Raw genomic sequence first — 16,763 nt, 5'->3', positions numbered from 1 at the left:
AGCAAGCTGTGACTGTGATTGGAAAAATGAAGTGGCCGTGCCTATGAAAATAAGGTTAGTCTCTGATTGTATCGCCACTTAAGAGCATTATTTCCTGGTTTTTGGTTTCAGTGCGGTCGGTCGGCTGTGTGGCTCGCTCTGCATGTCTCCACAGCATGGTGGTCAGGCTGCCTGATAGAGAGTGTATATGGTAGCCTGGGAAGCTGTGCCTCTGTGTTTTATAGACTGTGTTTATGACGTTACAGCTCTAGCGCGACATCTAGTGGGAAAAATAAATTCACGTAGCTCCTTTAAAGCAATTAAAATAATTATTTCATTATCGACTCCCCCTAATGCCAGTTGAAGCACAGGTAAAGTTTATTTGTTCATATAACACACTGTCAGCACAACTGTATAGCAGCCTTCTCCAAAACAATTGAAGTCGGTAGGGTCCGTTCTTTAGAATTCCAAAAAGGGCAAAAACGACCACAAATTGACCATGTTGTAAATCACTCAGCGCTACTTCAGTTTGTGTGGTCGGCAACCTCCCCGTGTGTTGTTTGGGCAAAGAAATGTCACCTGTGTTTCAGCTGGCATGACGTGAGGTCACCTGTGTTTCAGCTGGCATGACGTGATGTCACCTGTGTTTCAGCTGGCATGACGTGAGGAGATCATTTTTGAACTTCTGTATCTTAACTTCCCCATCCCAGAATGAGCACACAGTACCTGTTTAAATAGCTTTACTGCAAAGGTTTCATTTCCCATTTGTGCTCGGTAGAAGTCAGAGAAGTGGCCCTCTGCCATTTTCATTTCAGGATGAAAATCTCTGGTTCCTTCTACAATGTCTTGGAAAGTGATCTTCTGTTTTCCTCCTATCGCCGGGACAGCAATGTTAACTGGAATACACACGCGCACACACACAGAACACAGACAGACAGACAGACAGACAGACAGACACACAGACAGATCAGTATGCACACACACACAAAACACAGACAGGCACACAGACAGGCAGACAGACACACAGACAGATCAGCACGCACACACACACAGAACACAGACAGACAGACAGACAGGCAGACAGACACACAGACAGATCAGCACGCACACACATACAGAACACAGACAGACAGACAGACAGGCAGACAGACACACAGACAGATCAGCACGCACACACACACAGAACACAGACAGACAGGCAGACACACAGACAGATCAGCACGCACACACACACAGAACACAGACAGGCAGACAGACAGACAGACACACAGACAGATCAGCACGCACACACAACACAGAACACAGACAGACAGACAGAGACACACACACAGACAGATCAGCACGCACACACACACAGAACACAGACAGGCAGACAGACAGACAGACAGGCAGACAGACACAAAGACAGATCAGTACGCACACACACACAGAACACAGACAGGCAGACAGCCAGATCAGTAGGCACAGTTGTTCAGTCATACCAATAGAGTACAGCAAGAATGAGTCCTAAGTCCTAAGACAAGAATGAGTCCTAAGTCCTAACATAAGAATGAGTCCTAAGTCCTAAGACAAGAATGAGTCCTAAGTCCTAACATAAGAATGAGTCCTAAGTCCTAAGACAAGAATGAGTCCTAAGTCCTAAGACAAGAATGAGTCCTAAGTCCTAAGACAAGAATGAGTCCTAAGTCCTAAGACAAGAATGAGTCCTAAGTCCTAATGCCTGGTTCAGACTACACAAATTCAGCCCGATAATAGACCGATTTGGTCGTGCGCGACAGATTTTCAGCGTCGGGCCCGAATATGACCGTCGGGGACGACGATCGGCCGTCTTCACCTCTTGTAGTGTGACATAATCAAAGACCAGCGTCGGGACCAGTCGGGACGTCTAGGACGCCTCACGACGCCCTGACGAAAAGACTGGCATGTCAGTCTTTTGGACATGGTTTCGCCTAGTGTGACACCCCGGAAGACAGGTATCAGGTCCTGGGGAGACCGCTCCCCGCTCGATACAGATTTCACCCGCTCGCACTCACCGCTCCCCTCCGCTCAAAAGAATAAAAGAGATAAAAAGGCCAGGGTGTTTTAATTTGCGTTTAAACGCCTGGGCAATGGGCATTGCTCACTACAAATAACATGAGCTCAGCAGAGTCGGCTGCATGTTCGTTTCTCTTCCTTCTCATCTCGCAGCAGCTGGCAAGAAAATAGTGGGCGTGCACATGAAGTAAGTTGGAGGCTGGAGCGGACATCACAGTGCATCACAGTAGAGCCTGTCACTCATCCAAATAACGTTAATTCTGCAAGGGATATATATAGCACCTGGATTACATACATGTTTCACATAGGGTTGTGTTTGGATTTCAATGTTTTATTTTGCCCAATATTGAAATGTTTTACAATTGCATGTTGTGCTAACATAAACATTATTTCTATCTACCACTTGAGCCTATTTAGGCTGATTTGGTTGCTATTTCTTGTCAATGTAGTGGCCTCAATGCATCCTGGGAGATTTCGTTCACAGGTCCGCCTCCCCGACGACCTGTGAACTCGCTGACGACAGCAGACGACGTGATGACGGTGGCATACGATGCTCTGTCGGTGTTAAGCGAGAATACACTTGTAGTGTGGCCAGTCTCCCGACCAAGACATGTCACGAATTTATGGCAGTATGATGGCCTCGTCTGACATGGTGACATCGTGAACGACAAAAAATATCGTGTAGTCTGATCCTGGCATAAGACAAGAATGAGTCCTAAGTCCTAACATAAGAATGAGTCCTAAGACCTAAGATAAGAATGAGTTCTAAGACCTAACATAAGAATGAGTCCTAAGACCTAAGATAAGAATGAGTCCTAAGACCTAAGACAAGAATGAGTCCTAAGTCCTAACATAAGAATGAGTCCTAAGTCCTAAGACAAGAATGAGTCCTAAGTCCTAAGACAAGAATGAGTCCTAAGTCCTAACATAAGAATGAGTCCTAAGTCCTAAGACAAGAATGAGTCCTAAGTCCTAACATAAGAATGAGTCCTAAGACCTAAGATAAGAATGAGTCCTAAGACCTAAGACAAGAATGAGTCATAAGTCCTAACATAAGAATGAGTCCTAAGTCCTAACATAAGAATGAGTCCTAAGTCCTAAGACAAGAATGAGTCCTAAGACCTAAGACAGGAATGAGTCCTAAGTCCTAACATAAGAATGAGTCCTAAGTCCTAACATAAGAATGAGTCCTAAGACCTAATGCCTGGTTCAGACTACACGAATTCAGCCCGATATTAGACCGATTTGGTCGTGCGCGACAGATTTTCAGCGTCGGGCCCGAATATGACCGTCGGGGACGACGATCGGCCGTCTTCACCTCTTGTAGTGTGACATAATCAAAGACCAGCGTCGGGACCAGTCGCGACGTCTAGGACGCCTCACGACGCCCTGACGAAAAGACTGGCATGTCAGTCTTTTGGACATGGTTTCGCCTAGTGTGACACCCCGGAAGACAGGTATCAGGTCCTGGGGAGACCGCTCCCCGCTCGATACAGATTTCACCCGCTCGCACTCACCGCTCCGCTCCGCTCAAAAGAATAAAAGAGATAAAAAGGCCAGGGTGTTTTAATTTGCGTTTAAACGCCTGGGCAATGGGCATTGCTCACTACAAATAACATGAGCTCAGCAGAGTCGGCTGCATGTTCGTTTCTCTTCCTTCTCGTCTCGCAGCAGCTGGCAAGAAAATAGTGGGCGTGCACATGAAGTAAGTTGGAGGTGGAGCGGACATCACAGTGCATCACAGTAGAGCCTGTCACTCATCCAAATAACGTTAATTCTGCAAGGGATATATATAGCACCTGGATTACATACATGTTTCACATAGGGTTGTGTTTGGATTTCAATGTTTTATTTTGCCCAATATTGAAATGTTCTACAATTGCATGTCATGCTAACATAAACATTATTTCTATCTACCACTTTAGCCTATTTAGGCTGATTTGGTTGCTATTTCTTGTCAATGTATTGGCCTCAATGAATGCTGGGAGATTTCGTTCACAGGTCCGCCTCCCCGACGACCTGTGAACTCGCTGACGACAGCAGACGACGTGATGACGGTGCTCTGTCGGTGTTAAGCGAGAATACACTTGTAGTGTGGCCAGTCTCCCGACCAAGACATGTCACGAATTTATGGCAGTATGATGGTCTCGTCTGACATGGTGACATCGTGAACGACAAAAAATATCGTGTAGTCTGATCCTGGCATAAGACAAGAATGAGTCCTAAGTCCTAACATAAGAATGAGTCCTAAGTCCTAAGACAAGAATGAGTCCTAAGTCCTAAGATAAGAATGAGTCCTAAGTCCTAAGACAAGAATGAGTCCTAAGTCCTAAGATAAGAATGAGGCCTAAGTCCTAACATAAGAACGAGTCCTAAGTCTTAAGACAAGAATGAGTCCTAAGTCCTAACATAAGAATGAGTCCTAAGACAAGAATGAGTCCTAAGTCCTAACATAAGAATGAGTCCTAAGTCCTAAGACAAGAATGAGTCCTAAGACCTAAGACAAGAATGAGTCCTAAGTCCTAACATAAGAATGAGTCCTAAGTCCTAAGACAAGAATGAGTCCTAAGACCTAAGACAGGAATGAGTCCTAAGTCCTAACATAAGAATGAGTCCTAAGTCCTAACATAAGAATGAGTCCTAAGTCCTAACATAAGAATGAGTCCTAAGTCCTAAGACAAGAATGAGTCCTAAGTCCTAACATAAGAATGAGTCCTAAGACCTAAGACAAGAATGAGTCCTAAGTCCTAACATAAGAATGAGTCCTAAGACCCGGATTTTAGCACTTCCCTCGTGTAAAAAGTCAATGGGATTTTTGCATGGGGATTTGGGTTAAGAATGCCTGAAATAAGCTCTGTGGTTAGCAAAAGTTTATGAAACACCGAACTTTGTGTTCAGCGAGATAATCTTCACAAATGAGGACCACTTTTATGATTTTTGAAGTGTAAATGTGATTTTTTAACATCTCAATTTTCAGAAAATGCTTCAAAATGCATGAAAGTGGTTCTCATTTGTGAAGATTATCTTGCTGAATACAATGTTCGCCGTTTCATAACCTTGTGTTGACCACAGACCTTATTTCATACATTTAACCCAAATCCCCATACCAAAATCCCATTGAGTTCCTGATGAGGGAACCAGGAAGTGCATGACTTCTGGTTTGGCCTACAAAAATATGTCATACTCTATTCACGCATCCTCAAAACCGAGCATGCAAAGTGAAGTGAAACTTAAACACTTGGCTAAACCATAGTCAAATGGGAGGTTCTTGTGATATATATATATATATATATATATATATATATATATATATATATATATATATATATATATATATATATATATATATATATACATATACATATACATATATATATATATATATATATATATGCCTGTATATTTTTCTTTGTTTTGTGAACTTCTTGTTGCATTTTTATATATATAAGAAAAAAGAGCTCTGTTATCGGAGTCAGTATCGGTATTGGCAGATATCAAATTCGAAATCGGATCGGAACTGAAATAAATTTGGTCAGTTTTGAGAGTCATAGTGAGAAAATGTGACAACTTACCAGGACTTAATGCTTGACTTGAAGGACTGTCATCTTGGTCGGGTTTCTTATCAGAGGAAATGCAGACATTTTAATTTAATCTTATTGGTCAAGGTGCATGCAGCCTGCCTCCCATTTGAGTAGCCTGGTAAATCAGCTCACATTTCATTTTGTTCTGCCAGACCGTCTGGCCTCAACACAGGGAGGGCTTTGTGCAGAAACTGTAAAGCGGACGAGCCAATCAGCAACCCGCCTCGTAGTTGACATCGTAACCGGCCAATCAGGAACGTCGCTAGCAAAACACTAATGGCTGCCTCCTTGCCTGTCCGCCTCGAGGAGTAATGTCAACGTTTGACTAGTTTAAACAGCCATAAAGTGCAGTTATTGCAGAAATAGACTCAATAACAACAATTAAACAAGTACAGGAGTATGCAACAGCTGGGTTTCTGGGTGCTGTGGAAAATATGCTTTTGCCGTTCTCCCGAGTGGATTTTGACTGGATCCAATGCTGATTGGCTGATGGAGTTGTCTGTCAAGGCAAGTACACCCGCCCAACTTCTGCCCACTGCAAAGACTGGGAAAAAACTTCAGGCCAGACGAGAACGAAGAACGAAATGAAATGCGAGTTCACGTGACCGGCTGGTTTACCAGGCTACCATTTGAGGAGTCAACACATTAATACAGTGAGCAAACTGTTTTTATTCTACCTTGTCTACCTCAGCTGGTGAGATCTGTCTGGTGAACTCTGGCAATTCATCACTGGAGGCCGAAGGTGACTCTGAAATACAAACATTGCCCAAGTCTTTCATGAACATTAAAGCTGTTGCGATAACATGTTTTCCTTCCTGATACCGATTCCAATACCTGAACTAGCGTATCGACCGATACAGAGTTACTACTGTACATACATATTACTACAGTGTTAGTAGTAGTAACCCTGTATGGATGTGATATGATTGCTTGCTATCATTATTGTATGGCCCAGAGCTGTGTATATAGAAGAGTCACGACATCTCCATTGACTCCAATGGACCAGTTTTTTACTCTCAAGAGTTCCAGGAAGTAAGGTCCTGGATTAAGCAGCACTGTCGAGTTGCAGCAAAATGGACAGTTTATGTTGTACTTTGATTTTTTTTTTTTTTTTTTGTATCAAATTGTACATTATCAGCTTTATTTTAGCATTCAAAAGTAGCGCGAGACCCCTTCCTGGCTGTTCATTGCCTAATGAGTCACGCATTTTGGTCCCCCGCGGATGCCACTCTCTCTAAATTGCTCTGGTATGGCCCAGAGCCGTATAATAGAAGAGTTCCGACATCTCCATTCACTCCAATGGACCAGTTTTTTGCCAGGAAGTAGAAAGTGGAACTCTTGAGTAAAAAAAGCAGCACTGTCTATTTGCAGGAGAATAGACAGTGTTGTACTTTGAAAGGGTTTTTCATCCCTTGAAATTAATCAAATTGTACATTATCAGCTTTATTTTAGCATGCAAAAGTAGCGCGAGACCCATTCCTGGCTGTTCATTGGCTAATGAGTCTCGCATTTTGGTCCTCCGCTGACGCCACTCTCTCTCTAGAGGACACTAGTATGGCCTAGCTCAGGTTAAAGCCCCCCTCCAGTGTATTTTGTCATATTTTGTCGCAGCCGGCTTGGAGGCGGGTCGGGCGCTTTAGTCCCACTCCAGAGTAGGTCCATCTCACATCATTCTTTTGAATGGAAACAGAAATTCCTGCGTTATGACATGGCTTGACATGGTATGACATGGCTTGGTATGACATGGCTTGGCAGCCAAAGGTGTCAGTGGAAAAGCCCTAATAGTGTAAGATGATGTACATGAAGGAACTAAATGGGGGACTCAGGGTCCCGATTTGGATATATCAAAATCAATACTAAAAGAGGAATGTGCACGTAGAAAAACTATATTATAAAGAAGCATTCAATAAAACAATATATCAATATAGGTACACACCTGTTCAGACGTAGGACAGGTAGACAGTTGGCCAAGTGGCCTAATTGCAACATGCCCTGACATTAGAAAACTCCAATTGCAGAATACTCTCAAATTGCAGCATTATGCAGAATGAGTCCAACTGAAAGTGCAGGAGAGTGAGTTGAGAGGCAGCAGTGTGCAGTATGTAGCAGGAGAGTGAGGTGAGAGGCAGCAGTGTGCAGTATGTAGCAGGAGAGTGAGTTGAGAGGCAGCAGTGTGCAGTACGCAGCAGGAGAGTGAGTTGAGAGGCAGCAGTGTGCAGTACGCAGCAGGAGAGTGAGTTGAGAGGCCGCAGTGTGCAGTACGCAGCAGGAGAGTGAGTTGAGAGGCAGCAGTGTGCAGTATGTAGCAGGAGAGTGAGTTGAGAGGCAGCAGTGTGCAGTATGTAGCAGGAGAGTGAGGTGAGAGGCAGCAGTGTGCAGTATGTAGCAGGAGAGTGAGTTGAGAGGCAGCAGTGTGCAGTATGTAGCAGGAGAGTGAGTTGAGAGGCAGCAGTGTGCAGTATGCAGCAGGAGATATTGAGTTGAGAGGCAGCAGTGTGCAGTATGCAGCAGGAGAGTGAGTTGAGAGGCAGCAGTATGCAGCAGGAGAGTGAGTTGAGAGGCAGCGGTGTGCAGTATGTAGCAGGAGAGTGAGTTGAGAGGCAGCAGTGTGCAGTATGTAGCAGGAGAGTGAGTTGAGAGGCAGCAGTGTGCAGTATGCAGCAGGAGAGTGAGTTGAGAGGCAGCAGTGTGCAGTACGCAGCAGGAGAGTGAGTTGAGAGGCAGCAGTGTGCAGTATGTAGCAGGAGAGTGAGTTGAGAGGCAGCAGTGTGCAGTATGTAGCAGGAGAGTGAGTTGAGAGGCAGCAGTGTGCAGTATGCAGCAGGAGAGTGAGTTGAGAGGCAGCAGTGTGCAGTATGTAGCAGGAGATTGAGTTGAGAGGCCGCAGTGTGCAGTATGCAGCAGGAGAGTGAGTTGAGAGGCAGCAGTGTGCAGTATGTAGCAGGAGAGTGAGTTGAGAGGCAGCAGTGTGCAGTATGTAGCAGGAGAGTGAGTTGAGAGGCAGCAGTGTGCAGTATGTAGCAGGAGAGTGAGTTGAGAGGCAGCAGTGTGCAGTATGTAGCAGGAGAGTGAGTTGAGAGGCAGCAGTGTGCAGTACGCAGCAGGAGATTGAGTTGAGAGGCCACAGTGTGCAGTATGCAGCAGGAGAGTGAGTTGAGAGGCAGCAGTGTGCAGTATGTAGCAGGAGAGTGAGTTGAGAGGCAGCAGTGTGCAGTATGCAGCAGGAGAGTGAGTTGAGAGGCAGCAGTGTGCAGTATGTAGCAGGAGAGTGAGTTGAGAGGCAGCAGTGTGCAGTATGTAGCAGGAGAGTGAGTTGAGAGGCAGCAGTGTGCAGTATGTAGCAGGAGAGTGAGTTGAGAGGCAGCAGTGTGCAGTATGCAGCAGGAGAGTGAGTTGAGAGGCAGCAGTGTGCAGTACGCAGCAGGAGAGTGAGTTGAGAGGCAGCAGTGTGCAGTATGCAGCAGGAGAGTGAGTTGAGAGGCAGCAGTGTGCAGTATGTAGCAGGAGAGTGAGTTGAGAGGCCGCAGTGTGCAGTATGCAGCAGGAGAGTGAGTTGAGAGGCAGCAGTGTGCAGTATGTAGCAGGAGAGTGAGTTGAGAGGCAGCAGTGTGCAGTATGTAGCAGGAGATTGAGTTGAGAGGCAGCAGTGTGCAGTATGTAGCAGGAGAGTGAGTTGAGAGGCCGCAGTGTGCAGTATGCAGCAGGAGAGTGAGTTGAGAGGCAGCAGTGTGCAGTATGTAGCAGGAGAGTGAGTTGAGAGGCAGCAGTGTGCAGTATGTAGCAGGAGATTGAGTTGAGAGGCCGCAGTGTGCAGTATGCAGCAGGAGAGTGAGTTGAGAGGCAGCAGTGTGCAGTATGTAGCAGGAGAGTGAGTTGAGAGGCAGCAGTGTGCAGTATGTAGCAGGAGAGTGAGTTGAGAGGCAGCAGTGTGCAGTATGTAGCAGGAGAGTGAGTTGAGAGGCAGCAGTGTGCAGTATGTAGCAGGAGAGTGAGTTGAGAGGCAGCAGTGTGCAGTACGCAGCAGGAGATTGAGTTGAGAGGCCGCAGTGTGCAGTATGCAGCAGGAGAGTGAGTTGAGAGGCAGCAGTGTGCAGTATGTAGCAGGAGAGTGAGTTGAGAGGCAGCAGTGTGCAGTATGCAGCAGGAGAGTGAGTTGAGAGGCCGCAGTGTGCAGTATGCAGCAGGAGAGTGAGTTGAGAGGCAGCAGTGTGCAGTATGTAGCAGGAGAGTGAGTTGAGAGGCAGCAGTGTGCAGTATGTAGCAGGAGAGTGAGTTGAGAGGCAGCAGTGTGCAGTATGTAGCAGGAGAGTGAGTTGAGAGGCAGCAGTGTGCAGTATGTAGCAGGAGAGTGAGTTGAGAGGCAGCAGTGTGCAGTACGCAGCAGGAGATTGAGTTGAGAGGCCGCAGTGTGCAGTATGCAGCAGGAGAGTGAGTTGAGAGGCAGCAGTGTGCAGTATGTAGCAGGAGAGTGAGTTGAGAGGCAGCAGTGTGCAGTATGCAGCAGGAGAGTGAGTTGAGAGGCAGCAGTGTGCAGTATGTAGCAGGAGAGTGAGTTGAGAGGCAGCAGTGTGCAGTATGTAGCAGGAGAGTGAGTTGAGAGGCAGCAGTGTGCAGTATGTAGCAGGAGAGTGAGTTGAGAGGCAGCAGTGTGCAGTATGCAGCAGGAGAGTGAGTTGAGAGGCAGCAGTGTGCAGTATGCAGCAGGAGAGTGAGTTGAGAGGCAGCAGTGTGCAGTATGTAGCAGGAGAGTGAGTTGAGAGGCAGCAGTGTGCAGTATGCAGCAGGAGAGTGAGTTGAGAGGCAGCAGTGTGCAGTATGCAGCAGGAGAGTGAGTTGAGAGGCAGCAGTGTGCAGTATGCAGCAGGAGAGTGAGTTGAGAGGCAGCAGTGTGCAGTATGTAGCAGGAGAGTGAGTTGAGAGGCAGCAGTGTGCAGTATGTAGCAGGAGAGTGAGTTGAGAGGCAGCAGTGTGCAATATGTAGCAGGAGAGTGAGTTGAGAGGCAGCAGTGTGCAGTACGCAGCAGGAGATTGAGTTGAGAGGCCGCAGTGTGCAGTATGCAGCAGGAGAGTGAGTTGAGAGGCAGCAGTGTGCAGTATGCAGCAGGAGAGTGAGTTGAGAGGCAGCAGTGTGCAGTATGTAGCAGGAGAGTGAGTTGAGAGGCAGCAGTGTGCAGTATGTAGCAGGAGAGTGAGTTGAGAGGCAGCAGTGTGCAGTATGTAGCAGGAGAGTGAGTTGAGAGGCAGAAGTGTGCAGTATGCAGCAGGAGAGTGAGTTGAGAGGCAGCAGTGTGCAGTATGTAGCAGGAGAGTGAGTTGAGAGGCAGCAGTGTGCAGTATGCAGCAGGAGAGTGAGTTGAGAGGCCGCAGTGTGCAGTATGCAGCAGGAGAGTGAGTTGAGAGGCAGCAGTGTGCAGTATGTAGCAGGAGATTGAGTTGAGAGGCCGCAGTGTGCAGTATGCAGCAGGAGAGTGAGTTGAGAGGCAGCAGTGTGCAGTATGCAGCAGGAGAGTGAGTTGAGAGGCAGCAGTGTGCAGTATGTAGCAGGAGATTGAGTTGAGAGGCCGCAGTGTGCAGTATGTAGCAGGAGAGTGAGTTGAGAGGCAGCAGTGTGCAGTATGCAGCAGGAGAGTGAGTTGAGAGGCAGCAGTGTGCAGTATGCAGCAGGAGAGTGAGTTGAGAGGCAGCAGTGTGCAGTATGCAGCAGGAGAGTGAGTTGAGAGGCAGCAGTGTGCAGTATGTAGCAGGAGATTGAGTTGAGAGGCCGCAGTGTGCAGTATGCAGCAGGAGAGTGAGTTGAGAGGCAGCAGTGTGCAGTATGTAGCAGGAGAGTGAGTTGAGAGGCCGCAGTGTGCAGTATGCAGCAGGAGAGTGAGTTGAGAGGCAGCAGTGTGCAGTATGTAGCAGGAGATTGAGTTGAGAGGCCGCAGTGTGCAGTATGTAGCAGGAGAGTGAGTTGAGAGGCAGCAGTGTGCAGTATGCAGCAGGAGAGTGAGTTGAGAGGCAGCAGTGTGCAGTATGCAGCAGGAGAGTGAGTTGAGAGGCAGCAGTGTGCAGTATGCAGCAGGAGAGTGAGTTGAGAGGCAGCAGTGTGCAGTATGTAGCAGGAGATTGAGTTGAGAGGCCGCAGTGTGCAGTATGCAGCAGGAGAGTGAGTTGAGAGGCAGCAGTGTGCAGTATGTAGCAGGAGAGTGAGTTGAGAGGCAGCAGTGTGCAGTATGTAGCAGGAGAGTGAGTTGAGAGGCAGCAGTGTGCAGTATGCAGCAGGAGAGTGAGTTGAGAGGCAGCAGTGTGCAGTACGCAGCAGGAGAGTGAGTTGAGAGGCAGCAGTGTGCAGTATGTAGCAGGAGAGTGAGTTGAGAGGCAGCAGTGTGCAGTATGTAGCAGGAGAGTGAGTTGAGAGGCAGCAGTGTGCAGTATGCAGCAGGAGAGTGAGTTGAGAGGCAGCAGTGTGCAGTACGCAGCAGGAGAGTGAGTTGAGAGGCAGCAGTGTGCAGTATGCAGCAGGAGAGTGAGTTGAGAGGCAGCAGTGTGCAGTATGTAGCAGGAGAGTGAGTTGAGAGGCAGCAGTGTGCAGTATGCAGCAGGAGAGTGAGTTGAGAGGCAGCAGTGTGCAGTACGCAGCAGGAGAGTGAGTTGAGAGGCAGCAGTGTGCAGTATGTAGCAGGAGAGTGAGTTGAGAGGCAGCAGTGTGCAGTATGTAGCAGGAGAGTGAGTTGAGAGGCAGCAGTGTGCAGTATGCAGCAGGAGAGTGAGTTGAGAGGCAGCAGTGTGCAGTATGCAGCAGGAGAGTGAGTTGAGAGGCAGCAGTGTGCAGTATGCAGCAGGAGAGTGAGTTGAGAGGCAGCAGTGTGCAGTATGTAGCAGGAGAGTGAGTTGAGAGGCAGCAGTGTGCAGTATGCAGCAGGATTTGTCCAGGTGTTATGCCGAGTTTTGCACCCCCGCCTGGCAGCAGCTAAACGCATCCGCACCTCACAGGCGCATATTGTAATGATTTATACAGAAAAGTAACTGTTTAAAAGTGATATAATTGTCTGGGTAGACGTGACCTCCCTTTTTTCTAAGTTAAAACAGCCCCGAAATATCGTCGGGATGCAATTCTCGGCGGGGATGCGGAAATGTGCACGGCACCTGCCGCAGGCGCAAATTAGAGCCGTGCCAAATCATCTGCGCCCCCAAAATGCCAGCGCAAACACGATTTGGGCAGTCTTAAGTACCAGAATTATTCACACACGTATAATGTATAATAACACAAGTCTCCCGTCTCGCAATCGCTGTTTGCGCGACGCATGCAATATGCTGTAGTTCTCTCCATGCGTAATAGAGTGCACTCACTCGTGCCGAGGACAGAGAGAGATGGACAGAGCTTATTGACAGATCGTCTGTGGTGCCAACGGGGTCATGCCTATGTTCCCCGGGTTCTATGTTCCCCGGGTTCTATGTTCCCCGCTCCTGCTAAAAAGGGTTCTATGTTCCCCGGGTCCTATGTTCCCCGCTCCCGAAAAAGGGTCCTATGTTCCCCGGGTCCTATGTTCCCCGCTCGTATGCGTAAAGTCGGCGAGTGCAAACCACAATATCTCGAGGTTGTGAGACTTCATTGACAGACTGCATGAGGGAAAGCTCGAGTCTATAGGCTCAGATATATGCACACATTCAGCAGCAGGAGCAGCAACATGCTATCCATAATATTACATTTTTCAGAGAGAGAGAGAGAGAGAGAGAGATCAATATTTGCAATATTCACGCAGCACAAATCGCCTCTGCCTATATAACCCACAGACATGCACAAGTTCTGTAAAGCCATTCAAATAAATTGTTTAATTTCGCTTTCCTCTGCAACAGGCTACTTCCCACAGGCTACTTCGCAAGCATAATGGGCGAAGAAAAAATAAAGCGAAATAATAAGTGTTATATCACTACATGGCCGACATATGCTTATCTAGCCTCTGTATAAATGTTCCAAATTGCTAGGGAAAACTTTCTTATCGTGGCATTGTGCCAGGAAAACATGAGGCATAGCCTACTGCGCCATAGCGCATCGCAGAAACTTTTGCAAGCCGAACCCCATATTTTCAAGATGAGCCAGAGAGAGTCAGAGACCCGAGGCAGTGCACTGTAGTATGGAGTCACGCTGAAAAAGGTGCGCTGTCTCTGGGCAGTGGGTGTTGGGTGCTGGGGGTGAAGTGAAGGATGGTTGTGGAGGCGTCCAGCGGTGCGCTACTCGCCGACTTTACGCATACGAGCGGGGAACATAGGACCCAGGGAACATAGGACCCTTTTTCGGGAGCGGGGAACATAGGACCCTTTTTAGCAGGAGCGGGGAACATAGAACCCTGGGAACATAGAACCCGGGGAACATAGGTACGCTCCCGTGCCAACGACCCTCCAGGTTATGGGATAGGTGAAGGTGAATAGCCTGTGCATTGTCCAACAAGTTTTCTCAATTCATTTCCCTCCTTGCGATGTGATAAAAGTTCCTCCGTGAATTATAGTTGATTGCCTCACCGAATAATCTGCTGGTTACCCAATTTTAGCAGCAGAATTTGATGTCCGTGCGTAATGATGTTTCTGCGCTGCGCAGCGTGGAGATTATGAGTATTTATGAGTATTTTAGCGCCTATGGGGACATTCAGACCAAAATCGTTTTTGGAGCTGCCAGCGTCTTTCTGCAATTCATTCTCTATGTAAGGACGCGCTAGACGTGCTCCTCTTTTAATGAACGCACCTGGCGTTTCAGCGCTGGTGGCGTTTTAAAGCTGAAAAAAGTTGAACATGAGAGGGAAAGCGCCCTGATCGTCTTTTTCACTCATCCTACCTTTTCTCCTCCCGAGAGATTTTCAACCTCCGCTGCTGCCAGAATTGGCAACAATCTGGCTTTCGTGTTGACAGTGAACAACATCAAACAGACAAAACCAGCTGGCTAGCCTCCTTGTGGTCGTTGTGCTCTGATCTGTACTGCACACAACTACAGGGGAAAACAAACGGAGCACAAAAAAAACGCTCCGTACGCTGTGTTTTGTGCACAATGGAAGCGCTCTCAACATGATTTTCATAGCGTTCTGACTGAGAAAAAAAAAGCGCTTTTGGTGTGAATGTCCCCTAAGAGGTGCTTTTCAAAGCTCTTAGCACAAAGTAATTGCGTGCTGCTGACGATAGGATAATGCCATCTATCCCCACATTTTTGCGGTGAAACACCTAGTTCGGCATGTGGCACGCCTATGTCCAGTACAATTATAACAGCCATAAGCTTGTGCCTGCCCCCAATTTGCATTGCGCACGGCGTTAAACGAGCGCAAACGCTAAATTACCGAATTACAAAAACACACATTTCTAACAGCGCCAAAAAGCTCTATGTACATGTTGTGACTCGGGTACTCACCACGCGATGAAATAATAATCCATGGTTACGTGAAACGTCATTTTCGTAGTAAATACCCACACCGAGTTACTTCCTTGTTTGCCTGTACACAGCGCTTCCGCATGCGCTACATGGCTGGCGGCCATGTTTAGAAAGTAGTTTCTATTTACAGTATCTTTAAAAAAAGAATGTTTCTCAGCATTTTGGATTAATATTTCATCTCGTGGTGAGTACCCGAGTCACAGTGAGAAAAGGAGAGAGACAATCCCAACCAGGGGCAGGTGCTGAGCTGAACTGGAAAAGTGAAACAACAAAAGAATAAAAACTGCTCGCACACTGCAGGGCTCCTTTTCAGAATTGATTGCACCAGAGATAGTGACGTTTCGAGCTAGACGGTCTTCATCAGACTGAGTCACAACATGTACATAGAGCTTTTTGGCGCTGTTAGAAATGTGTGTTTTTGGTGAGTTTGAACGGCTGTACCATTTCCTCCAATTCATTGGCGATACAAACTGGATGACTGTAGCTCACTGTATACTGCACGGAGACAGACAGGAAAGGTATTGTGTATCTTGGTGATGTATGGGTGATATGGCAAATGGGCGAAACTCCCAAAAAGTTGGTGTATCCCTTTAAGGAAACTCTTAACTCAAGGGGCCCTATCTTCCAAAAAGCGGCAATTTAACGTTTGCGCTCATTTAACGCTGTGCGCAATGCAAATTGGGGGCGGGCACGCCGCATGCCGTTTGCATTTGCAGGCATTTTGGGGGCGCAGGTGATTTTGACATGGCATCCCCGCCGAGAATTGCATCCCCAACATATTTCGGGGCTGTTTTAACTTAGAAATCAGGGAGGTCACGTTTACCCAGACAATTATATAACTTTTAAACAGTTACATTTCTGTATAAATCATTACAATATGCTCCCGTGAGGTGGTGATGCTGCCGGGCGGGCGGGGGTGCAAAACTCAGCATAACACCTGGAGAAACGCGCAAGGCAGACCAGTATCTTCCATGCTTTAAGCCAGGCATAAATAGGGGATAGCGCCTGTACGAAGATACGGCCCATGGTGTTTTGTGCAACCGCCCCCAGAGTTGTAAACTGAACTTGAAGTCCATTGGTTAATTGACCTTCAGACAGGAAGAGCTGCAGCGCCCTCTGATGGCCCATATCCCGCAGCACCCCGAGCAGGTCGTGCACCGTTGGATTCTGCTGGGCCCAGGACCATAACAGCTCCCTTGTGGGACTCCTTCCTGCCGCCTCCAAACGCTCCGACTGACGCACCTCCGACCAGCTGGGGGCGATGCGGGTGGCTGGAGAGGAGGAGAGACAGTATAGGTTCAAGGGTTAATAGAAAAGACATTAGATACTGTTGTGGTGAGAAGTCTCGTTTTAACCTTTAAATAAGTCAATTTACTAGAGAGTAAATTGTAACATAGTTTATTTACAAAAACAAAAGTCCACAAACGGATCCGGATCACTGCCTGCTCACACAACTTCCTGGAGATGGCAAAATGACCTAGAACAAAGGGTCTTCTACTCCTTTATAATCTTTGGTCTAGGCTCCGCCCAGACACTGTGTCTGCAGTTCACAGCGCCCTCTATCTCCCTGGAGTAGTAATGAACAGGGGGGAGATTTATTTATCTACACTGTATAGTAGATTATAGATTCACAGGCTAATAATAGAGAAAAGACAGTAGGATATACATTTTAGGGACATCTTCCTGATATTGATTTGGGGGCTCCTTTTGTAGGGGCATATGAAATCCGTTTTATGTGAACGTGTGTGAACGCTTTGGAAATCATGTTGAGA

The 16,763-nt window shown here is 47.3% G+C and overlaps 1 protein-coding gene across 2 annotated transcripts in view; it reads right to left on the bottom strand.

Moving 5' to 3' along the window:
- The window catches only part of irak3 (interleukin-1 receptor-associated kinase 3), a 33,676-nt gene that overhangs the window by 14,623 nt on the left and 2,290 nt on the right, over positions 1-16,763 (bottom strand). Inside the window, exons 2-5 of one of the 2 annotated variants that reach the window (XM_083658435.1) lie at positions 16,080-16,262; positions 6,272-6,342; positions 5,586-5,631; positions 706-875 (exon numbers count right to left, since the gene is read on the bottom strand). In XM_083658435.1, coding sequence (XP_083514561.1) covers positions 706-875; positions 5,586-5,631; positions 6,272-6,342; positions 16,080-16,262 — 470 coding nt within the window. The remainder of the gene's footprint in view (positions 1-705; positions 876-5,585; positions 5,632-6,271; positions 6,343-16,079; positions 16,263-16,763) is intronic. The other variant, XM_083658436.1, reaches the window with a different exon arrangement.

This window comes from Poromitra crassiceps, assembly GCF_964638095.1.
Source record: "Poromitra crassiceps genome assembly, chromosome: 2".
Taxonomy (NCBI): Eukaryota; Metazoa; Chordata; class Actinopteri; order Beryciformes; family Melamphaidae; genus Poromitra; species Poromitra crassiceps.
Note: the sequence above shows the minus strand (reverse complement) of the source record. Positions and strands in the feature narration are given on the sequence as shown.